At 40.1% G+C, this 27755-nt stretch overlaps 1 protein-coding gene across 1 annotated transcript in view; it reads left to right on the top strand.

Moving 5' to 3' along the window:
• arhgap18 (Rho GTPase activating protein 18) overlaps positions 1-27755 on the top strand; it is an 89868-nt gene that overhangs the window by 45769 nt on the left and 16344 nt on the right. The window contains exons 2-8 of the mRNA XM_060821220.1: positions 7768-7964; positions 10492-10697; positions 16942-17017; positions 17811-17956; positions 24370-24535; positions 25409-25500; positions 27009-27086. Coding sequence (XP_060677203.1) covers positions 7768-7964; positions 10492-10697; positions 16942-17017; positions 17811-17956; positions 24370-24535; positions 25409-25500; positions 27009-27086 — 961 coding nt within the window. The remainder of the gene's footprint in view (positions 1-7767; positions 7965-10491; positions 10698-16941; positions 17018-17810; positions 17957-24369; positions 24536-25408; positions 25501-27008; positions 27087-27755) is intronic.

Genomic DNA, 27755 nt, shown 5'->3' with positions numbered 1-27755 from the left:
ATCCCTGGATGACAAAAACTGAGGTACATTGCTCTCTGACAGTTTCCTGTGACTCAAGACTCCCAGGATATCGCAGTGGTCTGGGTAGAGCAGGTTAGGACTTTATCCCACTTGGGATGCGGTGTGGAGCTCTGCAACACCATCTTCCTAGATGGCTACCATATTGGAACCCTCCATGGTTGACTGCCCTCTGTAATAGCTTAGCAAGCCACTTATCAACCATTAGTCATATCAACTGCTAAAAAGTCTCAAAAAATGAATGAAACTGGACACCCCATCTGGCATTGACAAAGCCACCAGAAGTATTAGCAGCAACAGCAAACCTGTCAACCCAACAATGTCCTCCCTACTAACGCCTGGAGGCGAGTGCCAACATTGGGAGAGCTGTTTCACAGACTAATCAAGCAACATTCTGACACATTCATACACTCTAACTCATACCTGCAGACTTCAGACTCATAGCAATGTAATTAGTGCTCAAGTGTCCTCTGAAATGGCCACTCAATTGTATCAATCATTATGAAGTCTCAACAAAGAAATGAAACTGGAAGGACCACTTGCTATTGACCTAGGCACTGGAAAGACCATGGCAGAAACAGCCTTGTTGACTCTGTCGATTCCTCTTTACTAACATCTGGGGGCGAGTGCCAAAATTGAGAGAGCTATCTCTCAGATTATTTAAGCAACAGCCTGACATAGTCACAAGTTCATAGCTTACAGACACTGTCTCTGACACCGCCATCACCATTCTGAATATGTCCTGTCCCACCAGCAGAGATGGCAGCATAGCTGTATACAGTTGGGACAGAGTTGCCCTAGGAATCCTCAACACTGACTCCAGACCCCAAGAGGTCTCATGGCTTCAGGTCAAACGTGGAAACCTTCTGCTGATTATTATGTACTGTCCTCCCTTGGCTGATGAATTGGTACTGCTCCGTGTTAAACAACTCTCGGAGGAAGCACTGAGGTTGGTAAGGAAACAGGACGTACTCTGGGTAGGTGACTTCATAGTCCAGTGCCAAGAGTGGCTTGACAGCAGTACGACTGATTGAGCTGGTCAGGCCCTAAATTGCATAGCTGTTAGACTGGCTCTGCAGCAAGTGGTGAGGAAGCCAACAAGATGGAAAAACATACTTAACCTCATCCTTATGAATCTGCTGGCTGCAGATGCATCTATCCGGTGATAGTATTGGTAAGATTGACCACCAAACAATCCTTGTGGAGATGATGTCCTGTCTTCAAAGTGGGAATAACCTCCATCGTGTTGTGTGGTACTATCACCATGCTGGATGGGACAGACTGGAAACAGACTTATCACTTCAAGATTGGGATCCATGAAGCGTGATTGGCCATCACCTGCAGCAGAATTACACTCCAATACAATCTGCAACCTCATAATCTGGCATATCCCCCATCTTCTTGTTCCACTCAAACCAGGAGATGAGAGGAACACACAAATGGGAATAGGCCATTCAGTCCATTGAGCCTGTTCTGCCTTTTTAAGATCATGGCTGATTGAATGCTTCAATGCCTTTTACCTACGCCAGCCACACAACTATTCATGGTGTTGGTATTCAAAAATTTACTATAACTTACTTTTAAATATACACAATGTCTGAGCTTCCATTGACCTCCTGACGTAGAGTGTTCCAAAGATTTACCATCCTTTGAGTGAAAATGTTCTCCTTGTCTCAGATCCTTGCTAAATTTGTTCATGATACAACTGTAAGTGGAACATAAGTTGTGAAGTGATGTTGAGGCTAGGGGTTATGTAGGTAGTGGGCCTAGATCTGACAAATAAACATATTGTGGGAAAATGCGAACTTTTCTACCTTAGCAGGAAGAATAAAAATCAAGGATATTTTCTAAATGGTGAGAGTTCGCAGAAATCAGAATTTAAATGGATCTGAGTGACCTAGGGCATGAATTGAAAAGGATTTTTAAAAATTGTGCAGGTTCATCAAGTAATTAGGAAACTGATAGAATGATATTAATTATTGAGTGGAATTGGATACAAACATCTTCCATATATGATACAAAAATACAAAGACTGTACAAATACAGCAGCTTATGCTTCAATTCTACAGAGCATTGGTGAGACCATATCAGTTCTGGATGTAGGTGTGTAGGTGAGACCATATCAGTATTGGTCATCTTACTCCAGGCAGGATGGAAGTGCATAGGGAACCATTCAGAGAAGTTCAACGGTCTAATACCCAAAATAAACAAGTTGTCTTATGAGGAAAAATTGGACAGGCTCAGCACACATTTTCTGAAGTTTAGAAGAATGAGAGATGACTTGATTGAAACACAAGCTTCTCAAGAGAGTTTGACGAGGAGTTCATGTTGCTTTCCTCTTATGGAAGAATCTAGAACCGGGGATTATTCTGGATGTAGGTTTGTACGCTGAGCTGGAAATGAACCTCCCAGCTCAGCGAGCAAACCTATATTCAGAATCTCAACCTGAGTTTCAAATCTCAAAACTCACTACCATGGATGATTATTTAATAAGGGATTGCCCATTTAAGACCGAGATAAGGAAACCTTTTTGTTTGCTTTGAGAGTGATGAGTCTTTAGAACTCAGGTGAAAGAAAAGTCTTTGAATGTTTTCAATATGGGGCTCAGAAGTGAAAAGTTATCAGGAATGGGGAGGGGGGAGTGGGGTGGTGGCGGAACATGGAGTAACCAGATCAAATATGAACTTACTTTATGATGGAGCAGGCTTAAGGGGCTTGCTCCTGCTGTTAATTCATATGTTCATACACTACAACATGTACAGTGTGAGCTCCATGTGTGATTTCTTTTCTGTTTGCTGAGAATACTTTCTTTATATTGTGTATTCTCTAAATAGTATTTAGTTATTCATAATGTTACAAAACTTTAATGCGTGTACTTTAGTCTAATTTTCTAAGAAGGCCGAATATACAGCTATATGTAGAGTGGAACCACTCCATTGTGAAAATTTACCTGTTGTCTTAAGCTTTACTTGAAGCTAGAGATATCTGTTGTAACAGATCTGTAGTGGGACAGAATTATTTCAGTGCCTGATATGCTGAGAACTGGAGCATTGGCATATTGTAGACTGGAGGATATACCATTTCAATGCAACTGTGGCATCAGCGGCAACACAGAAATCACTTTTACCATCTCGTTTATCAATTTTAAAGCTATACCTTTTTTAAAGAAATACTTACCTGAAATTTTAAATGGCTTTTTATTCCTTTCTAAATTGTGCTGGTCAAAATATATTGTTTGAGGGAAGTCTGCATTTTTGATTTTTCACCTTTAGTATTCATAAGCAATCAGGGCTTTGACAATTATGTCATTTATTTATCCTAGCTATAGACTTAGTGGAAAATATTACTTCACAGAAGCCTTTCACACAGGGGAATACAATAATAAAGTCACATGATTGACAAGGATTCTTTAACCTCCAGATCATGTTTAGATAATTGCCTTTTTCTAGAGGACAAGGTTTGCACTTGTGTTTTTAGCTGTCTGTTTGGAGGAAATGGGTTTTATGTTATGATAATCTGAGAGGGTACTCGGAGCTGGCTGACACCTGACGTGAGGTTTACACAGAGATGAGGTGACTCCAGGGTAAACTGGCTGCTATGTTCACTCTATCGAGCTTTAAGCTATCTTTGTAGACAGCAGGATCAATGTGTAAGAGCACCCACCAGCACTAACATCCATTCAAGGCTCAGAAGTAATACTGAATGCAACAACTTGCATTGCTTTCACTTGAAGAATAGAGAAGTATTCAGACAATAAGGAGAGACTGTACTGGGCAGAATATCTTTGTCTTTGTTATTCCCACCGTGTAGCTGGAGGATGTCATAGCATAACTTTAAGAGTAGAACTGAATGTATTCAGCATGCCTAAGAAAACAGCTACTTGGTCGCAATCACCCCTTGTCTTGTTAATCCAGAACAAATAGGGTGGTGTGTGGGATCAGATGACAAACAGTAGTTTATCTCTTACAGCTGAGAATGGACCACGGACATAGTATTTGTCCATGAGACAGAGAGTGGGATTGTAAGAGAGAACCTCAGTGTAAGTTGTCACAGAATGTTTATGAAATATCCCTTGGGAATTTGACATGGCAGGTGCAGTGGTGCCAGGAGATTTGAGAAGAACTCTGCATTAGGAACCCCAATAGTTATAGTAAAAGTACATTTGATGGCGACAATAACAGACTCAAATAATGAAAGGACACCTAAAAGAAAGAAAGAAATAACAAATGTATTAGAAAAAGTTACAACATTTTAAACAATAAACTTACTGCAAGAGGTAATCATAATGGCATTAAACCTTTTATTTGCGCCACTCAGTGGTTTGAGCCTGCAACTGCCATGCTGTTTTTAAAACAAAATACATCTTCTAATCAATCTGTTCAGAGATGTTACAACACATAGGAATTCCTGGGAAAAAGCTCAGCAGGTCTGGCAACATCTGGAGAGGAAGCAAAGTTAATGTTTTGACCTGAAAGGTTAATTCTGTTTTTTCTCCACAGATACTGTCAGACCAGCTGAGTTTTTCAAGCAATTTAGAGTCATAGAGATATCCAGCATGGAAACAGACCCTTCAGACCAATTTCACCATGTTGACCAGATAGCCTAAATAAATCTAGTCCCATTTGCCAGTACTTGGCCCACATCCCTCTAAACCTTTCCTATTCATGTACGTATCCGGATGCCTTTTAACTGTTATAATTGTACCAGTCTCCACCACTTCCTCTGGCAGCTCAGTCCATACACTCACCACTGTCTGTGTGAAAAGGTTGCTCATTAAGTCCCTTTTTAATCCCCCTCACTTTAAACCTGTGCACTCTATTTTGGACCTCCCAACCCCACAGAAAAGGCCTTGTCTATTTAGGCAAAATTGAGGACTGCAGATGCTGGAAACCAGAGTTTAGATCAGAGTGGTGCTGGAAAAGCACAGCAGGTCAGGCACCTCGGATGCTGCCTTGTCTATTTACCCTATCCATGCCCCTCATGATTTATAAACTTCTAGAAGGGAACCCTCAGCTTCCAAGGCTCCAGAGAAAATAACCTCTGCCTATTCAGCCTCTCCCTATAGCTCAAACTCTCAAACCCTGGCAACATCCTTTCAATTTCTTCTGAATCCCTCAATTTCACAATATCCTTCCTATAGGAGGGAGACCAGAACTGAACGCAGTATTCTCAAAGTGGTCTAACCAAGGTCCTGTACAGCCACAACATGACCTCCCAACTCCTATGCTCAATGCACTAATCAATAAAGGAAAGCATACCAAACACGTTCTTCACTATCCTATCTACCTGCGACTCCACTTTGAATATGTATCTTTGTTTCTGCTTTCCAGCATCTGCACTTCTTTGGTTTTTTTTAATGTTATGACACACCTTTGGAGCAGGTGAAGCTTGAACCCTGGCCTTCTGGCTCAGAGATAGGGACACTGTACCAAAAGAGCACCTTTTTGTTTGGTTTGAATTCATATCCTAAATAATGTGTCAACTAACATTCTGACTCCTGGACAGTTTTGTGATAAAAGACGTAAAACTCTAATCTTTTAACATCTATTGTACCATTACTAACAGATGTAACAGGATTTGAAGCTAAATGCTTCTATTTTTTAAAATAAATGAATGGTCTTTCACTGGAATATCTGCCTAAATCTGAAGCTAATACATTACCAATCATTTGTTGCACTGAGGGCCAATCAAGGCATAGTGAGATGTTCAGGCTGGACAAGTAGGCAAGGTGGTAAATAATTGATTCTAGCAAAGAGAAGAGGAGACATGTAAGAGGAGGGAATAGAAGGAAGCAGAGGTGGCAAGGGTTGAGAAGAGATATGGCAGGGCTAATGGAGAGAGGAAAAGATGAGAACAGACAGGGCAAGGGATTGGAAGGAAAGGGACAAAGGAAAGGGGGCAGAGGAGGTTGTAATTAAGAATAGAAGGTGGAAAATGATGGACAGATTGAGGAGGTGGTTTTTTGAATAGCTCAAGGTATCCCATAATGCAATGTGATGAAAGGTCATTTTTCTGACTTCTTTCAGCATTGTTGATGTCATTGGCATCATGTGAACTATGTGCTTCAACTACCATAAAGCAGGCTAACAAGAGCAATATGTCAAGCAGATTCTTTCTTCACATGATGTTCTGAATCATACTTTCCTGCAGAAACAATTGTTAATCCTTGCTGTTTTCATCTCCCTCACTCAAGAACACTAAGGCCAGATCTCACCATCTCACTACGATGCGTTTTGACTACTGTTTGACATACTCTATTAGTCATTATTGCTTTTGTTACTCAATATAAATGAATATATTGGGGTTGATGATAAGTTTGTGTGATCGTAAAAAATGGGTACTATTGATCCAGCTGCTATTTAAGATTGAAATTTAAAATGCATAGAAATGTAAAATGGAGTGCAGGTTCAGTATCAACCATTTCATGCAAATCATTAAAATTCATCCTGTTGCAATAGTTGCAATCACTAATGGAGATGGTAAACTAACTGACATGCAACTCATGCACAAGACCAGGAATACAAGGCATTCTTTCTTGTTCTACAATGAATAAGCAGTGAGATGGTGAGATCCGGTCTTGATGCCCTCAGATGAGGGAGGTGAAAATCAGCAAGAGGTAGCAATTGTTTCTGCAGAAAAGTAACTTCTGAACATCAAGTGAAGAAAGAATCTGCCTGACATGCTCCTGTCAGCCCACTAGCACTCATACATTAAAAGCTCAAACTGAAAGAATAGAATCTGGTTTTCAAGCATTCCTGGAGATTTTGGAAAACTCCTTCAATATAAATTCTTGGAACAAAGTACAAGTGGACAAACAATAAAGAGAAATATAACAAAGGAATTCCAAACAAAAAGTTATGAATGATAATATATTGCTTATGCTTTGAGTCATTGTAAAGGCAGCCACCAGGAACATTTGAACATGTTTGCTGTTCATGGTTTTCATGATATGAGAGATGGAAGGATTGAATATTAATGACTCCAAGTATTAGGGTTGATTACCAGATGCTGAAAATGTGTTGCTGGAAAAGCACAGCAGGTCCAGATGATCAATTCAACGGCCTAAGGCCTTCATAATAATACTGTTTTTAAAATGATAAAAAGGTTCCCATTCTTCAGCTGGCTCAGAGACTATTATCCAAGTTGTATTGCTAAAAGCCCTCCTCAAGTAATTTTATTTGCTTATAGACTGCTCAGAGTCCGATGATTTACTGTCCTATTTTTCCTTTTGGACATTCCCCTTTCTTTCTCCTAATGTCTTCTGTTTGTTTTTCCACTATTTTACCTCATCTTACAGTACTGTCAAGCTTAAATGCAGATTTGAAGTTGCATTGACAGACAGAGAATGAGTCAGTCAAGAATACGTGTGACAGTATTCATTAAATATGCATGACAAAAAATTGAAACAAAAACAAGATGTTGATACATCATTATTTTAAAATAGAGCAAAAGTTTTTTGGACTTGACTTCATTTAACAATAACATAATGCATTGAGACAGAATTTTACTGTAAGCTTTTATTTTAGATCAAATGTAACAGCGTCTCTTTGCAAGACCGGTTGTGAAATGAAAATTCAAGTTATGGAGTTTGTGAGAAGATTTGATTGCTGACTATTTGGTAATACTTGGCAATACCAAGCTGTTTGCTTCAATATACAAGTAACAGAAATATCAACAAAAGATATTCCAATGTAGGTGATATAAAGAAGCTTTATGTTAAAAGGAAAACTTGCGTGTTTTGTTTTACAGTCGAAGATGTGGACAGTATAGTATGAATCAAGTGCATTCCAGAAACATGGAGAGGCCTCAATATGAACGGTCCTCCTCCCAGGATTCTCTGGATGAACTCTCCATGGCTGACTACTGGAGTGAAGTGGAAAATATCCAGACAACCCAGGAAAATTGCCAGGAAGAGCAAGAAGAGGTGGCCATGAAAGTGCCTGATGGTAAATGAAAGCTACTTAGATAAATTACGTGATATAACCAAATTGAATTAATCAAAACTATTAGTTTTAGTAAGGCTTTTGACAAGGTCCCTCATGGTAGGCTCATCGAGAAAACTAAGATGTATGGGATCCTTGATGACTTGACTGTGTGGATTCAGAATTAGCTTGCTCAGAGGAGGCAGAAGATATTGGTGGAAAGTTGTTTTTCTGACTGGAGATTCATGTTTTAGATAAGAACTTTTCAGGCGAAAGCCCTCCTTCTGAAGAAGGGCTTATGCCCAAAAAGTCAACTCTCCTGCTCCTTGGATGCTGCCTGACCTGCTGCACTTTTCCAGCAACACATTTTTCAGCTCTGATCTCCAGCATCTGCAGTCCTCAGTTTCTCCTATGTCTAATACTAGGTGGCATACATTTAAGGTGAGAGGGAGAAAGTTCAAAGGAGATGTGAGGGACAAGTTTTTTTTTAAAGAGTGCTCGGGGTCTGGAACACACCGCCATGGGTGGTGGTGGAGGCACGTATGATAGGGGTGTTTAAGGAGCTTTTAGATAAGTGCATGAAGATGCAAGGCATGGAGGGGTATGCACCAAGGGCAGAAAGAAGGGGTTAGTTTAATTTGGTGTTATGTTTGGCAGAACATCTAACGAAAACAATCCAAGCCTATCTAATCATCTTATAACTCAATAGCTCCATCCCAGGCAACATCCCGGTGAACCATCTCTGTACCCCAGAGCTAGTGCTATCACCTCCTTCCTGGAGTGAGGTGACCTGAACTACTCCAGCTGTGGCCTGACTAATGCTCTGTACCTCCAACATTACCTCCTTGTTCTTATACTTCACACCACAACTTAAGAAAGCAGGTGCCCCATATGTTTTCTTGACCAATCTTACTCATGTACTCTGTCAACTTCATGGATCTGTGGATAATTTATCCAAGATCCCTTTGTTCCTCTGAGCTACCCAGTGTAATTTCATTCATTAAACACTCCCTCACCTTGTTTCTTCACCCAAACTGCATCACCTGTATTTACCGAACCATCTATACCTTCCTATAACCCACAAATGTCATCTTCACTATTAACTATCCAACCAATCTTAGTGTTAACTGCAAACTTGTTTAACTTTCCCCCCAAATTTTCATCTATATCATTTATGTACATAACAAGCAATAAGGAGCCCAGTACTAATCCTTATGGTACACTGCTGAACATCAGCCTTGAGTCACTCAAACGGTCTTCTACCACTGCCTTTTTTGTCCTATTACTAAGCCAGTTTCTCAACTATCTCACCAAGGTTCCCTCAATTCCATGTGCTTTAAACTTCTCAATCAGTCTCCCACGTGGTACCTTGTCAAAAGCTTTGGTAAAATCCATATAACCTACATCAACTGAATTTGTCTCATCCTCATACTTGATTACATTTTCAAAATAAAAATTACTATGTTACAGTTAAAGTGACTTTAATGCAGAATTTTCACTCTAAAGTATGTCCAAAATCTGGAGCACGATGCCGATGCTTGAAAAGGCAAATCAGTGGACCTACCTGGCCTGACTCCGTCACTGTTTCTTGACATTTCTCAGGAAGCTACAGCAGTGTCTGTCAAACATAGGACAGGTGATTTGGGGATATCTCCATGGAATCATAGAGATTAAGTCTCTCATATTTATCTTTAACCATGGATAGAATACTTTGCTAGTTTTTTGATAGATTTTTGCCCTCAAAGCTCAAACATTGGAAGACTGAAATGCTTGGAATAGAGATAGTAACAAATCATTTTTTTAAGCATACCTAGAAGGAGCAAGAATTGGTCATTTGGCATCTTGAGCCTGATCATATACAATATGATCATGGTTGATTGGGATAATGACTTCAGATTCACTTTTCTGCTTTCCCTCTTTATCCCTCGACTCCCTTGGAGGTTAAGAATATGACTAACTCCACCTTGAATATAATTCAAGTCTTGCAGCTTTTCTGCTCTGAGCAGTGCCACAGGGATGTCAGTGGCTGCTGGCAGTATTACACCAACCCAAGGCCTTGGACTAAAAAAAGCTGAGGTGAGTGATGGCAAGAAGGGGAAGATGGGGTTCAGTAGTACAATTAGGGGTTGCTTTTTCACAGGACCTCTTTTCCCTCCCAACATCACTGTCAAAGAAACAAAATTGTCAAACACAGTTTCCCGTTCATATGAAACCTTGTTGACTTTTTTTTGGTTTGGATAACGATTTTTCTTAACATCCCATTCCTACTTCCTCATAATAGATTACATATATTTTCATGAACAGATATTAGGCTAAATAGTAGTTTCCTGCTTGTCTATCTCCCTCTCTTCTTGAGATATATTCTGTTGACCGACAGATCCCAAAGCCTACAATGCCTGGTCACATGACATGAAGGTTTGACAATAACTCTAAGTCTCAGAGCCTAGCCCGTGTCTAGGAGTAGATTCTTTTCGTAACTGGTCAATTCACTAAATTTCTTTCTTGTCACTATTTGTCTTCAATCCATGTTTTCATTTTGTTCTCTATGTAGAAGGGGAGGTGGAGGCAGAATGGTTGAAGAATGCAGGCCTTTCAGGCCTAGTCAGCGGAGACACCCAGGAAAGTATAGCAATACTGTCAACCCTAACCCGTACGCAAGCAGAAGCTGTCCAGAGAAGAGTGGAAACTTTTACAATGACAATGAAGAAAAAGAACAAACAACATTTCCCTGATGTCAGGGACATCTTTAGTCCACAGGTAATTAGGAAGATGCATTCAGTCTAAAAGAAAAGTGTGAAGCAGTCCTCTTGTTCTCCTGAAGTTTGGATACCCATCAGTGGGGTTTCTGTGACAGGAACTTTAATTACAGCAAAATGTTAAGAATTATAAGGGGCAGCACGGTGGCTCAGCAGTTAGCACTGCTGACTCACAGCACCAGGGTCCCAGGTTCAATTCCAGCCTCTGGTAACTATCTGTGTGGAGTTTGCAATTCCCCTTGTCCAACGTGGGTTTCCCTCAGGTGCTCCAGTTTCCTCCCATAGTCCAAAGATGTGCAGGCCAGGTGAATTGGCCATGCTCAATTGCCCATAGTGTTCGGTGCATTTTTCAAAGGGAAATAGGGCGGGGTGGGTTACTCTTCAGAGGGTCAATGTGGACTTTATTTTTGGGCGGCACGGTAGCTCAGTGGTAAGCGTTGCTGTCTCACAGCGCCAGGGTCCCAGGTTCAATTCCGACCTCGGGTGACTGTCTGTGTGGAGTTTGGACATTCTCCCCATGTCCGCATGGGTGTCGTCTGGGTGCTCCGGTTTCGTCCCATGGTCCAAATTTGTGCAAGTCAAGTGAATTGGCCACGCTAAATTGCCCATAGTGTTAGGTGTATTGGTTAGAGTGAAATGGGTTTAGATGGGTTACTCTCCAGAGGGTCGGTGTGGACTGCTTGGGTCGAAGGGCCTGTTTCCACACTTTAGGTAATCTAATCATAATATAATAAAGAACAGCAGATGCTGGAGATTTGAAACAAAAACAAAAATTGCTGGAGAAACTCTGCTTTCTTCCCCCAGATGGTGCCAGACCTGCAGAATTAATGTTTCAAGTCTTTGTTACAGCTGTTGGAGCTAGGAAAAAGTGGTATTTTTGCAGAAGCCGAAATTTGGAGAGGGGGCGTTGGGGGAAGGAGAAGGGGAGAGGTGAGCGGGTAGGTGGAGACAGAGCCCAGAGAGAGAGCTTTGAGAAAGGTGTAGTTAAACAAGGAGATTATGCATAGCAGGCCAGAACAGAAGAAAACTGAATAAATGATAATAAGAGCTAAGAGTAGTAAAAAAAATGGGTGAACTGTACTGAATGCAAGCCACATGATGTGACAATGTGCCTTGGAATATGTGAGAATGTATGACTGTGGTAAAAGCAACCCATGTCATAATGGGATTGGGTGTAGAGTGGGGAAAAGTCCTGGAACAATGGAATCAGGTTCTAAAGTTATTGAACTCGACAATGAGACTGAGCTTCCTGTTGCCTGCCACTTCAATGCATAACTGGGTTCCCATGCCAACATTTCTGATCCAGGCCTGCTGCAGTATTCTAGTGAACCTTAGCGCAAGCTCAAAGAACAACATCTCGGTTACTACGTGGGGACCTGGCAGCCTCTAGCACTCAGTGTCAATTTCAATAACTTCAGCAGTATTATCACCTTCTCCCAGCTGCTATCAGCACTGATGAAGAGTCACTGGATTCGAAACATTAATTCTGCATTATTTCCACAAATACTGCCAGACCCGCTGAATCCCTCTCCAGCGATTTCCACTTTTGTTTCAAATGTTCAGAATTCTTCCTATATAGTAAGGAGATGGTAGATTCAGGATTTGTCAGATGGAAAAAGCAAAGAATAAACATCACAGTGAAAGACACAGGGACACAAAATACATATCAGCAATGCCTTGAAATCATCTGGAGTTCTCCTGAGTTTCTGCTCTAACTTGAAGTAGGAAAGCAGAAGAAATTCCAGAGGCAGTCTGTTATTAACCAAATGCATCATGCTTTGGGAGTTTCTGCAAACATCTTATCAAACGAAAATCAGGGAGAACCTCCTTAACCAATGAATTTAAGGGCTGTTATATGTTGACAGAAACAGCTCACACTTAACAAATGCTTTTATAGTGGAAATGTTTTCCAAAATATTCAGAGAAACAAGGAAAATGGAATATTAAACGCTACTGAATGTTAAAAGCTCTGCAGCATTTTACACCAAAGGGAAAATAAGAGCATTTACTGCTTACAGTGGTCATTCTTAATTGTCTAGTATCTGGCAAACGTTTCAAAGGTAGATAAACTGAAGATGATAAATGAGTTAATGAGCAGATGGTTGATTTCTTTTTATAATAGAGCTCAATATCATATAAATTTATAATGATACGTTTAGTAAATGTAAAATATTAGTGATTATGCAATGGCACAAAGTATGACTATACCAAGGGACAAGAGGAATGGATTTGAACTTCTACTTTTTCATCCATCAAGTTCCTAGTTTTTACAATGGAATGCATTGAGGACAGATGCAACTGTATGTAAATGAAAAGCTAATAGAATAGAAACACACATTAGAAATACTTATTGCACAAAAATGTCAGACTTCATCGACAAGCTTAATTAACACATAGCTTCAGCATTATTATTGATGGTATCAACAGATGAAAGATAAATTATTTATCTGACCTTCATCAGTCAATTGTTATGGACTGAGTTGTCAACACTTTAAAAACAAAATTGGGTGGTTGCCAGTATTAACTTACTAAAAAAAGGAAAGTCATACAGACCAATTAAGAACCCATTTGCTGATATCACCAAGGTAATTTTAGACTCTTAATTTTAGCTTAATTAAGCTTATGCCATGTCACACATTATATCAACAACCTGGCTGTGTTTTCTCCTCATTGTCTTTCAAAGCTTACCATGATGCATATTATTCATCCATCTATGTACAGTCAATGTTAATACCTTTTTCAAAATGCTAGGCTCAAGATTACAAATTCAATTTACAACTTCTTAAATAAAAATGATCTGCATTTCAAGTGAACTATCACAATTTTGCTTTAATATTTGCTGCCACTAAATACTTATTCCCTCCTCCATAATATTGTCCACGCTGTCCCCATCTCATCTCACCTATCCCTTTATTATACCTTGACAATTCCAAAGCATCCTTGGCTGGCCTCTCACATTTCACTTACTCTCTCTGTAAATTTGAGGTCATTCATAGCTCGACTGCCTATATCTTAAGTTGCACTAATTAATGTCTCATTCATAACAACCCCTCTGATCACTGAATTGGTTTAGCTTGCAGTCAAAATCAGCTTGATTTTAAAATTGTCATCCACGTTTTCAAACTTCTCTCTTGACTTCTCCATTTTTATGTCTGCAATCTCCCCGATTGTTATAAATGTCTGAGAAAACTGCATTGCTCTAATTCGGGACTCTTCAGGATCTTCAGTTTTAATCTCAGCATCATTGATGGCTGTACCTTTAGATGTTTGCAACCTAAGCCATTAGTTCTAGAATCTGCTACAAGAAGAAAAATATTCTTACTATATCCATCTGTTAATACCCCTCAGGACTTTATATGTTTCAATCAAATGCCTCTTACATTTTGAATCTCCAGCAGAAACAAGCCTAGCCAGTTATAACAGCAGACACATCCACCCATTTCAGTATTACTCTGGCAAACATTCTCCAAACTGCTTCCAATGGATTTGTATCTTTTCTTGAATGAAGTGACTGATACTGTACATAGTACTCTGGATGTGATATCACCAGTGTCTTATTTACCTGAATATAACCTTTCTGCCTTTGTATTCTAGTCTCCTCCCAGCAAGCAATAACATTCTATTATCTTTTCGAATTACTTGCTATATCTGCATTCTAACCTTTCTCCAATCGTGCACTAGGCTCCAATTCCCTTGACATCTCCAAACTCTATAATTTCTCACTGTTGAGATAATATTCATTTTGTACTTGCTACCAAGCTGGACGCTTTGACATGTCTTATTTGATAACTCATTTGTCAGATCTTTGCTCATTCAATTCACTCTTCGCATCTTACTTCCCTATCATCTTTGTCATCAGTTATCATATCCTCAGTCCCTTCTTTCAAGTCATTGATAAAAACTGTAAAATAACCTTAATCCCAGAGTCACACTACTCAGTACAACATGCCAACCAGGAAATGACAATTGTGCTGAACTCCTGTTTCCTGTTACATAGAACATAGAACAGCTCAGCACAGGAATGCTGCCTTCTGCCTGCCCATGGTCCATATCCCTCCAATCCTTGCAAATTCAAGCGCTTATCCAAAAGTTCCTTAAATGTCCCTAACATAACTGCGTCCACCACCAGTCTGGCAGCATGTTCCAGACTCTTACCACTCTCTGTAAAATATTTGTCCCTCACATAGAGTCATAGAGATGTACAGCATGGAAACACATCTCCCTTCAAATTTCACCCTGTCACCTTAAATGCATACCCGCTAGCATTAGACATTTCAACACTCGGGGAAAAATATTCTGATTCTCAGCCCTATCAGTGTATCTCATAATTTTATTATTTTATTTACTATGTTAGCAAGCCAATCATCTATCAGTGCTTTATCAATCGTTGATAGATGCTGAGGAATCAGGAATTGAGTGTGTTGTCTTGAATCCTGCAGAATTCCTAATCTCTGAATTGTTTTTGTTACTACAGTAATTATAGAGCTAGTCCTGTTCATTTTCAGGTCAATAATAATCCTCAGGATCTTGATAGTGGCGGATTCAGTAATGATAATGCCTTTGAATGATACAGGGTGATGGTTAGATTCTCTCTCACTGAAGGTAGTCTTTGTCTAGCATTTGTGAGATACGAGTTACTGTGTATCATCTACATGGCACTTCTGGCTGAACTTTTAGCTGAGGTTCCAATTGCCTTAGTGTGGACTTGAGAATTACTAGTCTAATGACATTACCTTACAGCCCCATCTCTCTACACATCATCAGCACAAGTAACAGCATGATGAATGTTAATGATTTTTGCACAATCTCTTGCCCTTAAAATGAACAACTGTGTGGAGTCTCATTCCTTCGGACTGAACTTTTTTTAATAACTAAAATTATAACATTTTCGCTTTATTTTTTCCCCTATTTCTCGCTGTCTTAGCCCAATCTTTGTTTTATGCTTATTTCTCTACACATATTGCACTTAACATGGAGTTGTTACCACTATCTTTTTTTCATCCATCCTCTGTTTACATGATTAAATTTCATCACTGATTTCTGGAATGGCAGGATTATTGTGTTATGAAAGTTTGGTTCAACTGTGTTCATGTTCAATCTGATTTAGAAGAATGACCGGGTATCTCATTGAAAAGAACAACATTCTTAGAGGACTGGTCAGACCTACTAAAAGGAGGATGTTTCCCCTGATCTCTAGATTAAGAGGTCATGGCCTTAGGATACATGGCCGACTATTTTGGACTGAAATGAGGAGAAATTTGTCGATTCAGACTGTGGTGATCTGGCAGCATTCTTGACCACAGGTTCTGGGTGCAAAGCCACTGAATCGATTTGAGAAAGAAAGAGATTTCTAGAGGCTAAATGTGTCAAGGAGTATGTGGAGAGCAGGAGTATGGTACTGAGAGAAAGGGTCAGCCATTAACCTAGTAAATAGTTGTCAAACTTAATAGGCCGATTGACCTGTTCCTGCTGATTTTGTTTTTCTATGTAAAAGATATACAAAGTTTTCCAATCCTTCATCAGAATGCTTTAACTTTATCAATCCACAATTCCAGTAAGTTAAAGGACAAACCGGTTTTGAACTGAAGGGTGCAGGAAAAGAAACCCTCCCCAAGTGAGGATGTGATACACTGTTCCAGCAAATAATCACTCTCATTCTGTTTACTTAATAATAAACCAAGCATAATCGGCATCATATTGTTCCATTTCCAGCATGTTCTCCTGCAAAATACCTCTGGAAGCATTTAATCATCTGATAGGTCACATAAAGAAACAACACATGCCCTGATCGATGCTCCGTAAAAAGACCACAAGTCCTTGAAATGTTAATTCTGTTTCTTCCTTTAAAGATGCTGCTAGACCCATTGAGTTTCTCCAGCACTTGCTGTTTTTAATCTGTACCTAAAATAGTCCTCCTTTGGTGTGTGGTCCTTTATGCTCACTACACATTGCTATTGGAGGGATGTGTGAGAATTTGAACACCTGCATGTCAATATAGCACATTACTTACATATGGAATGTATTAACATTTTGATGTCATTGTATCATTCCACTGTATCCACTTATGAAATGTTTTTATTGCAGTTAAAGGGAAGACTTTCTTTTTTCACTTTCCCTTCATTATTCCTCAGTTTCACCCAGCTTGTCGAGATTTTCTCCTTTTAGTCCTCCAACTGATCACCATATCATCAATGTTTTTCCCTGAGTTATAGATTTTTAGCCAGGCTCTTTATATTGACTTTCAGGTCTCAAGTACACATGAAGCTTCAGCTGTTGCAGCTCATGGAGATGAAAGAGAAGACACCAATGAGAAAAGAGAAGGTACAATATCTATTGTCCCATTTTACTATTTTGGCTTTTTTGCCACTTACTTTCCAGTTTCACCTCATCAAGTTGATAGAAGAATATATTGCTTACATGTTGAGGTTTAAGCTGTAGAGTTTCCAAAGCCATGCACCCCACATAATGGATAATGTTCAGCTCTGGCAGCACTGGGTGTTTTTCAATTAATTCCTTATTTAACGTTTTGGTTATTTCATGAAGCCAAGCATTTGACAGCTTTTAAAAATGTATTCTACAATTTCTAACAAATCAGTTAAAATTTTCTTTGTTGAATTCTTGATCATTAGGTGTGCTGTGATACAATGTTACTATCATGAGTGCTTTATGAAAACAATACTATCCATAAATACAATTCCTACACAAATGTATAATGTCATACATAATAAATTGTCTTCTGGTTTCCGTGCTCTACATGTCATATGTGCCATATTCATAATTTGATTTGCTTTGATCTGTATGTATCTACGTACAGTGGAAAGTTTTGTTTTGCAAGCAGTAGAGGCAGATGATAGCAAACAAGAACATACAGATCATAGATTGCTAGATAGAGCAACACATACACAGCCTCAGCTGCACAGGAGGTGCACAAAGCAAGATCAACATTAGATTTGAAATTAGAGAGGTCCATTCAGCAGTGTAATAACAGCAGGGAAGAAGCCTGAATTTGACAGAACTATGCTGCAGATGTAAGGGAACATTAAATGTTGAAGTCCAGTTCTCAACTGAAAAGATTCTCATTTAGGATAATGACAAGCATCTCTTTTCCTTCTAGGGCAGCTGGATAATCTGACTATTAAGGACGAAAGCATCCAGCACACAGATATCAATTTAGAAATCTCTTACTCTGAGCAGGCTGCAAATATGAAGAATAAATCAAACAATGAAAATCCGATACGAGACGATGATTCACCTCTTCCCGTAAGTAGAAACAAAGAGAGAGGCTATTTGGTCCATCGTGTCTGTGATAGCCTTTACAGAGAACTTCTAATTAGTTCTGCATGGTTTCCCCATTTCCCTGCAAAACGTTTCATTTCAAGTACGTATCTGATAATCTTTGGAAAGTTTGTATTAAATTTACTTACACCACTCTTTCAGCTAATGTACTCAAGATCATAGCAACCCACCGAATAAGTTTATTGTCCCTGATATTGCTTCTGATCATCTTCAAATTACTTTAAATTTGTGTCCTGTAGTTTCCAACTCTGCTCCCACTGGAAGCAGTTTTCCCTTACTTTACCAAAACCTTTCATCACTTTTATCACACTGATTGATTGAATTGCCCTGTAACCTTATCTAATGCCAAAAACCTCCCACTTTTCCAGTCCCTCCACAAAACTGAAATTGTACATTTTTCATACCATTCGTGTAAATCATTTCCGCACTTTCTCCAACATCTTGATGCCCTTCCTAGAGTGTGATGTCCAAAGTTAATTGGGTGCTATACTCTAACTGGGGCCTAAATAGTTATATAAAAAGTTTTGGTACAACTTCCTTCCTTGTGCATAATTTCAAAACCAAAGGAATATGGACTTTGCTGGCCCAACTCATACATGGTGGTCAGATATCCAAAATTAATATAGTCCTATTTGTCAGTATTTGGCCCAGATCTCTCTCAACTCTTCCTAACCATATACTCATCCAGATGCCTGTTAAATATTGTAATTGGACTAGCCTCCATCACCTCCTCTGGCAGCTCATTCCATATACGCACCATCCTCTGCATGAAAAGTTTCCCCAACGTCCCTTTTAAATCTTTCCCTCTCACCTTAAACCAATGCCCTCTAGTTTTGGACTCCCCTACCTTGGGGAAAAGACAGTGGTTATTTATCCTATCCATGCCCCTCATGATTTTAAAAAACTTCTTTAAGATCACCCCCTCAGCCTTTAATGCTCCAGGGAAAATGGCCCCAACTTATTCAGCATCTCCCTAGACTACATTAACTAAACATCAGGTCAAACATGACTGTATTGAATGGACCACTCTTCCTTGTATGCATATTTATATATGCATACAATAGATTATGATATTTATAGACTTCTATTCTATGACAGCATTTCATGATTTAAAATTCTATTGGTTTAATGATTATTGCTGTGCATTGATTGGTCAAATTTAGTATCAAGAATTTCAAGTTGGAACCTTTCATCAGGACTGGGGGAGGGGCAAGGGGGCTGTGAAATAAATGAAGGGGAGTGGGGCTAGAGGGAAGATAGGTGGGGTGGCGATAGATAGATGCAGGTAAGAGGTGGTTGTGATTGGCCATTGGGAAGGATGGGGCAGATAGTTGGGTAGGAAGATGGACATGTTAGGCCACGTTAAGGGGTGGGCTGGGCCTGTGATGAGCTGGGGGTTAGGAGATTCGATGTTAACCTGGTGAATTCTATGTTTAGGCTGTATGTTAGCGAGATTGGATGTTCTTCCTCCAGTTTGCATGTGGCCTTGTGTTGATGATGGAGGAGGCCCAGGATGGACATGTCATCGAGGGAAGGGCAGTTGAAATGGATGGCAACTGGAAGGTGCTGTTATTGGAGCATATCAACCATAAATGTTCCCTGAACCAGTTCCTGAGTTTGGGTTCAGTCTCATCGATATAGAGTTTCCAGGCTGGTTTTGCAGGTCTTGTGACCGCAGAGTGCAGTTCCAGGTGTGGAGGAGGGGTTGATGAGAAGTGTGGACCTAATGGTTTGCAGAGGGAAGAGTCCCTGTGAAGAGCACATGGGGTGGGGAGGTAAACCTGGAACTTTCCCTTGCAGCTGCGGAAGATCCAAAACCTGTCCCCACACCTTCCACTCACCACCCCCTACCCCTCCAATCACTTCCGTCCAAGGCCCAAAAAAATCATTCCAAGTCTGGCAGAGATTTATGTGCATTTCCTCTAACCTGATTTATTGCATTTGTTGCTCACAATGTGGTCTCTTCTACATCGAAGAAACCGAGCACAAACTCGGGAACTGGTTTAGGGAACATTTATGGTTCGTACACTCCAATCAATACCACCTTCCAGTTCCCATCCATTTCAACTCCACCGATGACAAGTCCATCCTGGGCCTCCTCCATTGTCAACACAAGGCCACATGCAAACTGGAGGAAGATCACTTCATCTTTCACCTTGAGAGCTTACAACCTGATGGCCTTAACATAGAATTCACCAGTTTCCAAATGTCCCCAACCTGCCCCCTTAACCTGACCTAAATTTATCTATCTTCTTTCCTACCTATCTACTCCACCCTTTCCACTGTCCAATCACAGCCACCTCCTACCTACATTCAGCTTTTGCCCATCCCATCACCCCCCCCCAACAATGTGGTCCTTATGAAAGGTCCTGACCTGAAACGTTAACGTCCCTCCTCCACTGATGCTGCTTGACCTGTTGCGCTTTCTCCAGCTCCACTCTTTATCCACTCTGATTCTCCAACGTCTGCAGTTCTCATTATCTCCAAATTTTGTACCAAGCCATACAGACTTCTAGATCTCTTACAATTTAATTGTTGCTTTTTCCACCATTGGGGTAAAAATACAGGAATAGAACTGGTCATCTAATTGAATGACATTGAGGGTAAATAAAGAGATATCAGTTTAAATATAAAGGTTTTAAAAGGCACTTCCTTTAGTTCCTATTAAAGTCAGCTCCTGCTTGTCGGTACTTGTGCTGTCGATTAAACAGTCCTCCTTTAAATGATAAACAAAATATCTTTAAAGTCCCAGTGATGTACAACACGGAAACTGACCCTTCAATCCAACTCGTCCATGCCGACCAGATATCCTAACCCAATCTAGTCTCATTTACCAGCACTTGGCCCATATCCCTTCTTATTCATATACCCATTCAAATCCCTTTTAAATGCTGCAATTGTACCAGCCTCCACCACCTCTTCTGGCAGGTCATTCCATACACGCACCACCCTCTGTATAGGAAGGTACCTTTTATATCTTTCCCCTCTCACTCTAAACCTATGCCCTCTAGATCCGAATTCCCCCACCCTATGGAAAATACCTTGTCTATTTACCCTGTCCATGCCCCTCATGATTTTATACATCTCTATACGGCCACCTCTCAGCTTCTAGTGCTCCAGGGAAAACAGCCCCAGTCTATTCAGTGTCTCCCTATAGCTCAAATCTTCCAACCCTGGCAACATCCTTGTAAGTCTTTTCTGAACTCTTCAAGTTTCACAACACCTTCCTGATAGAAAGGAGACCAGAATTGTATGCAACATTCCGAAAGTGCCTAACCAATGTCCTGTACAGCCGCAACATGACCTCCCAACTCCTGTCCTCAATAGTCTGACGAATAAAGGAAAGCATACCAAACACCTTCTTCACTATCCTATCTACCTGTGACTCAAGGAACAATGAATCAGCACTGCAAGGTTTCTTTGTTCAGTAACACTCCGCAGGACCTTATTATGAAGTGTATAAGTCCTGCTCAGATTTGCTTTTCCAAAATGCAGCATCTCTCATTTACCTAAATTAAACTCCATCTGCCTCTCCTCAGACCATTGGCCCATCTGATCAAGATCTTGTTGTACTCTGAGGTAATCTTTGCTGTCCAGTACACCTCCAATGTGGTGTCATCTGCAAACTTACTAACTATACCTCCTATGTTCACATTCAAATCATTTATATAAATGAAAAATGGTGGACCCAGCACCGATCCTTGTGGCACTCCACTGGTCACAGGCCTCCAGTCCAAAAAACAATCCCACCACCACCCTCTGTCTTCTCCTTTGAGCCAGTTCTGTGTCCAAATGGCTAGTGCTACCTGTATTCCATGATATCTAACCTTGTTAACCAGAGTCCCATGGGGAACCTTGTCGAATGCCTTACTGAAGTCCATATAGATCATGTCGACTGCTGTGCCCTCATCAGTTTTCTTTGTTAGTTCTTCAGAAAGTTCCAAGTATGTGAGACATGATTTCCCATATACAAAGCCATGCTGACTATCCCTAATCAGTCCTTGCTTGACCAAATACATACATGCTGTGCTTTGACCAGCAACACATTTGCAGCTGTGATCTCCAGCATCTGCAGACCTCATTTTTTACTCGAAGATTTTAACCTACTGCGAATCCTCTTACAAGGATGCCTTCCTTGAAGAAGCTCTCTTCCTCCCTCTACAAGGATTTCAGTGAGTCCCTCTCTCACTGCACCCCCCAGGTCATCTCCTCTGCACAGAAGCTCTTCAGCCACGTTCTCAAACAGACTCGTTATCACAGCCACATCTCCTTCCTCAGCACCTGTCTACGGAACCGACTGATCCCACACGGACTCCGAACTACATTCCAACCAACAAAATTTGGCAGATTTCTCCAGTTTCCTCATTTCCCCTCCCCCCACCTTGTCTCAGTCGGTTCCCTCAACTCAGCACCGCCCTCCTAACCTGCAATCCTCTTCCGGACCTCTCCGCCCCCACCCCACTCCGGCCTATCACCCTCACCTTGACCTCCTTCCACCTATCCCACCTCCATCGCCCCTCCCCCTAGTCCCTCCTCCCTACCTTTTATCTTAGCCTGCTTGGCTACTCTCTCTTATTCCTGATGAAGGGCTTATGCTCGAAACGTCGAATTCTCTATTCCTGAGATGCTGCCTGGCCTGCTGTGCTTTGACCAGCAACACATTTGCAGCAAATACATATAAATCCTGTCCCTCCAGATGCTCTCCAACAACTTGCCTACCACCAATGTCAGGCTCACTGGTCTATAGTTCCCTGGCTTGTCCTTACCATCCTTCTTAAATATCACACGTTAGCCAATTTCCAGTCTACCGCCACTTCTCCTGTGACTATCGATGTTACAAAAATCTCAGCAATGTGCCCAGTAATTACTTCCCTAGCTTCCCACAGAGTTTAAGGGTAAACCTGGTCAAGTTCTGGGGATTTATCCACTTTCATGCCTTTCAAGACATCGAACACCGCCTCCTCTCGTAATGAGACATTTTTCAAGATGTCATCATCTATTTCCCCATGTTTTATATCTTCCCTATCCTTCTACATGGAAAACACTGATGCAAAATACTCATTTAGTATCTCCCCACATCTCCTGTGGCTCCACATATGGGCTGCCTTGAGGGGCCCTATTCTCTCCCTAGTTATCCTTTTGTTGTTAATGTATTTATAAAATCCCTTTGGATTCTCCTTAACCCTATTTGCCAAAGATATCTCATGTCCTCTTTTTGCCCTCCTGATTTCCCTCTTAAGTGTACTCCTACTGCCTTTATACTCTTCTAAGGATTCACTCGATGTCTGCTGTCTATACCTGACATATGCTTCCTTCTTTTTCTTAACCAAACCCTCAATTTCTCTAGTCATCCAGCATTCCCTACACCTATCAGCCTTTCCTTTCACCTAACGGGAATATACTGTCTCTGGACTCTTGTTATCTCATTTTTGAAGCCTTCTAATTTTTCAATCGTCCCTTTACCTGTGAACATCTGCCCCAATCAGCTTTTGAAAGTTCTTGCCTAATACCATCAAAATTAGCCTTCCTCCAATTTAGAACGCCAACTTTTAGATCGGGGTCTATCCTTTTCCATTATTATTTTAAAACTAATAGAAGTATGGTCGCTGGCCCCAAAGTGCTCCCTCACTGACACCTTAGTCACCTGCCCTGCCTTATTCCCCAAGAGTTGGTCAAGTTTTGCACCTTCTATAATAGGTACATCCACACACTGAATCAGAAAATGTTCTTGTACACACTTAACAAATTCCTCTCCATCTAAACCTTTAACACTATGGCAGTGACAGTCTATGTTTGGAAAGTTAAAATCCCTGACCCTAACCACCCTGTTATTCTTACAGATAGCTGTAATCTCCTTACAAATTTGTTTCTCAATTTTCTGTTGCCTATTGGGGGTCCCTTTCTTATTTCTAAGTTCCACTACAACTTCTTTGAAAATGTTCCCTTCTTATTTGTGTAAATATCTCATTTCTTTGAAGCATGTCTTCTTAAACATTGTCCCTCATCCATATTTAATATCTAGGTAGCAGGACATCACTGTTATATCTTCACAATAACAGTTAATTACCAGATTGCAATATTTAATTGCTACATCTCCACAATGACACACTAACCAGATTCCTGAATGTCAGTGTTATGTGTCCTTATAAAGATTTGATAAGTGCTCTTGGCATAATTCCAAATGTTCCATTCTTCATCCAATATGTTCACATTAAACTTATCCTTTTTAGCAATTACAGTAAAAATTAATGGACTAATCATTTATTTGATGCTATTTGTTGTGCGTGAATACAATGCCAGAATTTGTTATGTCACAATGATTATGTTTTTAAAGTATCAATTGTCTATAAAGTCTTTGCCATTTTTCTTTTCTTAAGAACTACCGGCTGCCAAAGGAAAAGACTGGTACGACGAAAGCTGGAGATCTTGCACCTCAGGACATGAAGAAAGTTCGTTCATTGGCTCTGATTGAAATAACAGCTATGTATGATACTCTAGGTGTGGAATTCAAACATCATAAAGCAATGAAGATCAAATTCAGAGGTAATGAGGAAAATAATATTTCAATTTGAAACACTGATTCTGTATGAGGTTGAAAAATGTAAATGTCTTTGTGTAAAGTTTCCACTTATGTTAACATTTGTGTAGTTTTAGCTTTTCCTTACGTATGATCTTAATTGCGATAATTTCTCTCAGGTGGAACCAACACTTAAAATTAGAACCTGTGCTATACATGGGGATAAGTAAACGAGGAAAATTGTACCTCATATCTTGTACTACTTAACATTCCCCCAGCAATGTAAATGTCTCACTTTAGATAACAACAGCTAATAGTTCTGGTCTTGAGTAAAGTCCAAAGTTTATAGTAGGAAAATAACACAAGAAACTCTCTTGTCACTACAATAAGCTAATTATTATCTTCAGCCCAGGAAAAATTTGAGGTTAACAATTGTATGAGGCAACTTATTTTTCTAGTCCTAGTATAATCTTCAAGTATTCTGGCTACTGAAGTCGATGTAATGAAATACAGTTGAGGTCCCAGAATATGGAAATGAGTCTGAATTTGCAAAGTCATTTGGATTACCAGATTAACAGTCATCCAGGAGCATGTAATGCTCAATTGAAAACTGCATCAGAAAATCTGTCCCAGATACTCAAATGTTCACCACTTCCTACACATTAAAAGTTAACCTTTCTCCCTCTCTTCCATTTCAGATTAGAATCATTCTGTAATATTATTTCTGACCTTAAGTTTTGAACTCTCTGCTAGTTTAAAAAGGTAGAAATACTTTTTAATGTGAATTAGAATATAACATAATGCAATGATATCAGGTTTTTGCTTCAGTCATAAAGTATAGGAAGATACGATCTCCTTCAAAGTTCAGTAAAGTCTGGATTTTCAATGTGTGCTTTCAGAAACGGGATTGTTTGGGGTTCCGCTGTCAGTGCTATTGGAACAGGATCAGAAAAAAGTTCCAGGGACTAAGGTCCCACTCATACTTCACAAAGTAAGTATAGAATCCCTGTGTATTTGAATGAAATTAACTTCAAATTATTTAAGTTTTGTCAATTTGATAGCAGAGTCCTCAAAATATCCATGCATGAAACATAAGCATTTTTGTGGATGACAGGTTATCTAAGATTGTAAAGCGATCTTAATCGATTGGGTCAGTAGCCTTAGTGAATGGCAGATGGATTTTTATTTGGATAAATGAAAGGTATTGCATTTCGATAAACAAGAGCAGGACATATTCAATTCTAAGTAGGGCCTTGGGTAATGTTGTAAAACAGAGACACGGGGGTTCATGTACATAATTCTTTGAAGTTTGTGTCACATGTGGACAGGGTGGTGAAGAAGGTGTTTAGCACACTTGCTCAAACTTTTTGAGTATAGGAGTTGGGAAGTCATGTTGAGATTGTATAGGATGTTGGTGAGGCCTAGACAGGAGTACAGCATCCAGTTCTGGTCATCCTGCTATGGGAAGGATCTTATCAAGCTGGAGTGGGTTCAGACAAGGTTTACCAGGACAGTGCAAGGAATGGAAGGTTTGATTTATGGATAGAGGTTGGATAGTCGGGAACTTTTTTCATTGGAGCATAGGAGGTTGAGGTTTATAAAATCATGAGTATAGATAAGATAAATGGCAAGTGTCATTTCCCTGTGGTGGGCGATTTAAATACAAGGGAGGATATTTTTAAGGGGAGAGGAGAATGTTTTAGATTATATTACAGTGTGGAAACAGGCCCTTCGGCCCAACAAGTCCATACCGACCCGCCGAAGTGCAACCCACCCAGACTCATTCCCCTACATTTACCCCTTCACCTAACACTACGGGCAATTTAGCATAGCCAATTCACCTAACCTGCACATTTTTTTGAATTGTGGGAGGAAACCGGAGCACCCAGAGGAAACCCATACAGACACGGGGAGAATGTGCAAACTCCACACAGACAGTCGCCTGAGGTGGGAACTGAACCACCCTTTAAAAGGACATGATGGGCTTTATCCAGAGAGTGTTCATGTGTGAATGTGGTTTCAATTGCAGCATTCAGAAGACATTTGGATAAGTACATGAATAAAAAGGTTTGGAGGGGTTTGGGATTATGGCTGCCATGGACTGGTTTGACTGAAGGGTCTATTTCTATGTTCTATAAATCTATGACTCTATAAATCACATCAGAAGTACTACAGTGGAGGCAAACAGCTCCACCTTAGTGTAGCATCTCAACTAATAAGAAGAGCTTAATGTTTTGGAGGATGGACTAATTAAGGTTGCTTGAGGGTCCATACAACTTCAAACTGGTGTAACATTAACCTTACTATTTGAATTTGATACATGAATGATCCTCAATGTATTGTACATCTATGAGTTATAGATAGATAAATATTTTTCTGCATAACTTAGTTGTTCAGAATTTGTAACTCTTTGAAGTTGACAATTTGCCTTACCCTGATTTAGATATTTTGGGTCAAATGATACGAATTTGCTAATGTGTGACTAAAATATTTTTGCAGCTTATTGCTCACATTGAGGAAGAGGGATTAAACACAGAAGGGATTCTACGAGTACCTGGACTTGCATCAAGAATTAAGGTATCTTTTAGAAAAATTAATATCAACTGGGAGGAACTTGCAGATACACAAAGTAAAATTAAACACTAAATTACTGACTCTGTAATACAATCAAGAGAATCACTAGAATAAGTTATTTAATTAGTGTGAAGTGTCATAGAATAGCCATCATGCATGTGCATCAATAGACTTTAAAAGAAACCCTTCGACATGTTTTTAATGCTCTTTGTTCAGTGAGATAAAAACCAGTTGACAACTTGTTAAAATCACTGTAGATTGTTTTAACCTAGTCAAAAGCATGGGCGTAGTGAGGAAAGCCTGATGGTAAGGGCATCATTGTACCACGGAAAGTGACTGGCCCAGATGGAGTCCCCAATCGTGCACTTGCATCCTGCTGGGATTAGCTGGCAGGAATATTCGCAGACATCTTTAACTTCTTCTTACTCCAATCTGAGGTTCCCACCTGCTGCAAGAAGACCACTATAATCCCAGTGCAGAAGCAAAATCAGGCAGCGTGTCTTAATGACTACCATCCTCTGGCTCTGACATCTACCATTTTGTAGCGTTTCACAAAGTTAGTTGTGGCGAATATAAACTCCAGCCTCCCAGTTGCCTTGATCCACTACAATTCAACTACCATCACAATAAATCCATGGCAGATGCTGTCCCCTGGCCTTACACTATCCCTGG

The sequence above is a fragment of the Hemiscyllium ocellatum genome, chromosome 3 (assembly GCF_020745735.1).
Source record: "Hemiscyllium ocellatum isolate sHemOce1 chromosome 3, sHemOce1.pat.X.cur, whole genome shotgun sequence".
Taxonomy (NCBI): domain Eukaryota; kingdom Metazoa; phylum Chordata; class Chondrichthyes; order Orectolobiformes; family Hemiscylliidae; genus Hemiscyllium; species Hemiscyllium ocellatum.
The sequence above is the reverse complement of the archived record's forward strand: the minus strand, read 5'-3'. Positions and strand labels throughout refer to the sequence as shown.